This window comes from Hibiscus syriacus, unplaced genomic scaffold (assembly GCF_006381635.1).
Source record: "Hibiscus syriacus cultivar Baekdansim isolate YM2019G1 unplaced genomic scaffold, ASM638163v2 tig00002840_pilon, whole genome shotgun sequence".
In the NCBI taxonomy this organism is placed as follows: domain Eukaryota; kingdom Viridiplantae; phylum Streptophyta; class Magnoliopsida; order Malvales; family Malvaceae; genus Hibiscus; species Hibiscus syriacus.
The window spans coordinates 1,119,260-1,123,262 of record NW_024061947.1 but is presented as its reverse complement, the minus strand read 5'-3'; the positions used below and the strand labels follow the sequence as shown (position 1 = coordinate 1,123,262).

The following is a 4,003-nucleotide window of genomic DNA, read 5'->3' as shown; positions in this document are numbered from 1 at the left end:
TTACAATACACGGGACATAAGTCGCGTCTTATCCAACGTGACTCTACATCAACGTATCGCGCATTCCTGCAAAGGGTGTTAAGATCGATAAATAAAGATAAAAGATTATCTGACATGTAAATAAAATTGATCAGGGTGATTTTTTTTTTGTTGAGAAAATCGCCCATTTATTCGAGTTAGGTTAAATTCACCTAACAAGTGGTCAAATGGGAGAGCAGAGTAGGACCTAAAAGGAGTGCCTCCCAGAACGAAGAGGAACACCTTCAATATTATTTAAATTAAATATTTTTAAAAAAAATAAAAAAGGGGAAACCCAACGAACGGTGTTGATAAAACCTCGGTCTCTCATCAGATCTGAACTGAGTCGACTCATCTTTGCTTTCTTCTCCAACGTCCGATTGTCCCTTGAAATCCAATCTCTCTCACTCCCGCCCTTTTCCTTTTTTAATTCTCTTTTTATTCATTTAATCCGCCCCAGGTTAATCTCCCTCTTCCTTTTATTAGGTTTTCTGTTTAGGAATTATAGATTTTATTATGATTTCCTCTGATTTGTTGGAGATAGGATCCTCTCTATGGCGGCGGCACAGGTACCAGCGACTTCTGGCGGCGGAAGTCACGACAGCGGCGGCGAGCAGAGCCCCAGATCCAACAACGTGCGAGAACAGGAGAGATTCCTTCCTATCGCTAACATTAGCCGTATCATGAAGAAAGCTCTTCCTGCTAACGCCAAGGTAGCTAAAGACGCTAAGGAGACAGTACAGGAGACAGTATCGGAGTTCATCAGCTTCATCACTAGCGAGTTCGATTCTTTGCTTGTTCCCCCCTTTTTTTCAATATTTTATTTACTTTATGATTTTATTGACTTTTTAGAAGAGTTTATTAGTTTCATCATGTGAAATTTATTGATAATTGTAAAATTGGTCATAAATTTATGTTCAGAGCCAGCGACAAGTGTCAGAAGGAGAAGAGGAAGACAATTAATGGGGATGATCTGCTCTGGGCTATGGCAACGTTAGGGTTTGAAGATTACATCGATCCACTTAAGATTTATCTTGCCAAATATAGAGAGGTGATTAATGAAAAACTTTCTTTGTTATTTGATTTTATTTTCTTCCTTATTGTTATTTTGAATCTTTATTTTCTGATGAAAGTAAATTAAATTGATTATTAGTCTATATGTCACGGACATAATTGGATAACTTCATAAATGGGCTTGCCACTTGCTTATTTAACTATTCAATTTCCGAGTATATAGTTTAATAGTTAACACATTTCATCAAATGCTGGTGTATATTATAATAATCCATCTAAAAATAATCGGAAGGAAATTTGGCTTATGGATGATGAAATATGTGAGATTTCCAAGTATATGGTTAACTAATCGATTTCCATGCATATAGTTTTTATAGGTAATTCATCCCATCATCAAATGCTGATTTATATGACCATGGTCCATCTGAAAATAATGGTGGATGGTGAAATATGTGAAATTTCCATGTACGCAGTTAACTAATCTGTTTTCATTTATATAGTTTAATAGCTAATGCTTCTCATCAAATTCCTGGTTTATATGATCATAGTCCATCTGAAAATAATGGGAAAGTAATTTGGCTTCTGGATGTTGAAATATGTGAGATTTCCAGGTCTTGTTCTTTTTTCCTTTCTTGCAATTTCTATGAAACCAAAGGGGCCCTGGTTTTAAATAATTGCGTGCCCTCTGACTTCTGTTATTGGCTTTGATTGCTAATTTTTCAATGAGTCCTACTGAACTGATGGATTTTTTCTTTTTTCTTTTTCTTGGGATGGTCAATTGGGTCCTTGCAGATGGAGGTGAGTCAATATTCTTCTACAAATCAAGCTCCTGTTTTTTTGATATTTTATACCTTACACTTGTCCCCTCCAAGCTACCTCTCTGATATGGCTATTGTTTCCAAACTATGTTGTTTGATAGGGTGATACAAAGGGTTCAGCAAAAGGTGGAGATACATTTGCTAAGAAAGAAGTCCAACCAGGCTCAAATGCCCAGGTTGTGTATAAGTTTTATTTACTTCTACAATGATTTTAGTCTTGGTTTCGTGCATTGCACCTTTTTTGTTTCTTTTTGTTCTTGAATGATGTTCGTTCCTATAAATACCATGCCATCTGATTTTCTGATCCATCTGGTAAACTGGACAAACTTTGACATTTTCGTCTTTTGGTAATTAATTCTCGCAGCTTGCACATCAAGGTTCGTTCTCACAAGGTGTTTATTATGGGAATTCACAATCTCAAGTAATCTCTCTTGATCTTTTTCTCTATGTCATGGAACATATTAATGCATAAACACACTAATGACTCCTTACATATTTTCTTCATAAGGAGCATTAATTATGGTTTATCCAACAATCATAACTTAGCCTTTCAAGGTACAACCGGATGTCATTTTTATTTGCTAAATGCTTGCCACATATCTTGATAATGAACAGCACGAAAATGAGTTTATCCATTGGCACAATCAAACATTGATGCGATGGATCACTCTAAATGCCTTTATCTATTTAATTGAACTGTTATTCTAAGCACTATTAGTGATATCATGTATTTCCCTATTGACATAAGTAGAACTGATCTAAATGATGCCAATTCTTTTAATTGACAGCATTATCTGGCTGTAGTTGCTTCCTTGATTGTATAATAGATCAAATCACACCAACACATTCGTACTTTATATGATCATCCTATATGAAATCTATATCTTGTGTAAATGGTGAAGGACTTGCATAGTGTGTAATCGGAATATCTAGAGTGCAAAGTTAAGACCTACCAAGAGAAATGAGTTTATTGCTAATTGACAACTTTGCAAGCCGAAACAGGTTTTTAAGCAATAAGAAATGCGTAACAGATAAATTTTCTAGCCAAATGTGCATTTGAAACTGAGTATACAAAGTATAAACCAATCCAAGGCTAAGTTATCTAATTGCCGTAATTTTATCTATTAACTTTTTTATTTTTTATTTTATAACATCATGTCTAAAATAGATATTTTATCTTTTGAAAATAACTTTTAAAAAACAATGCTATACTAGCTTGAAATATGCTCAGATTCACATGCTTGAAATTGATGTCTTCAAAGAGTTTAGCTTCTATTTTCTACTTGTGATGATTTTTTGTTGCTATATGGTATTGTCTTCTATCATTAAACCTCCTGTTTACTGCTGTTAAATGATCCTTAAATTTTAAGAAGGAATAAGGTTTAGGTTGGTCAGTTCTAATATCCTTCAACTTTTGTAGTCACAGGCACATATGATGGCTTCTGATGCAAGGCAATGAGTGAGAGACAAATCCTACTTAAGCCAACTGCATCATCGAAAACGCATTGTCATGTTTCAATGCCGAAACAATCAGTACCAAAGTATTCTGATGTGAAAAGCTGATATTTTGGATGGTTCACATCGTCTTATCGTGTAAGCTATTGTTACCCTTTTTCCAGTAATGTTTGCATATCGGTTATTTGGGATAGATTCAGTCATCAAAGAAATGGTGTAAATGTTGGAATAGTATTATTGTAGAATTGAGTTATGGGGGATGATGTTATTTAGGAAACTTGGTGTGTTCCTATTCATCCTATTTTTATAACCGAACGATGCAAGGTTCGAGTACAATATACAATATTATTATTTATTTGATGCTGATTTTACTCTCTCAGGTATTATTATTATGCTGCTTTGACTCTTTCAGGTATTATTATTATAATGCTGATTTTACTCTCTGGTATTATTATTATGCTGGTGATTTTTCTCTTGTTTGTGAAACCTAAACACTCAACTAGCGGTGTAATAAATAACATACAGTGTTAAAGTTATCCACAAAAAAAGCAAAATCAGGAATTCTTAAACAATTTCTAATTTCCATCTACCAAGTAGATTTCTTAAAATGAAATTCAAGTGCCCCATAATATTGTTCCACAATGGCCACATGCATACCTTCGAAATTTATGTCATGTACTTCCTCGCACTATATGTAC

At 34.3% G+C, this 4,003-nt stretch overlaps 1 protein-coding gene across 1 annotated transcript; it reads left to right on the top strand.

Moving 5' to 3' along the window:
- The first annotated feature begins 298 nt into the window (after positions 1-298).
- Positions 299-3,697, top strand: LOC120153077 (nuclear transcription factor Y subunit B-10-like). The gene is made up of 7 exons (XM_039165090.1): positions 299-478; positions 563-799; positions 940-1,069; positions 1,825-1,830; positions 1,952-2,026; positions 2,215-2,271; positions 3,271-3,697. Exons 2-7 carry the CDS (start codon positions 573-575, stop codon positions 3,307-3,309), a joined length of 534 nt encoding a protein of 177 aa, XP_039021021.1. The 5' UTR covers positions 299-478; positions 563-572; the 3' UTR covers positions 3,310-3,697.
- Positions 3,698-4,003: the final 306 nt, after the last annotated feature.

Bases quoted from the DNA above. Each gene is read 5' to 3' on its own strand.
- LOC120153077 (XM_039165090.1), top strand. From the start codon at position 573: ATGGCGGCGGCACAGGTACCAGCGACTTCTGGCGGCGGAAGTCACGAC. The intron at 800-939 runs GTTCGATTCTTT...ATTTATGTTCAG, and splicing joins ATCAGCTTCATCACTAGCGA to AGCCAGCGACAAGTGTCAGA. The intron at 2,027-2,214 runs GTTGTGTATAAG...TAATTCTCGCAG, and splicing joins AACCAGGCTCAAATGCCCAG to CTTGCACATCAAGGTTCGTT.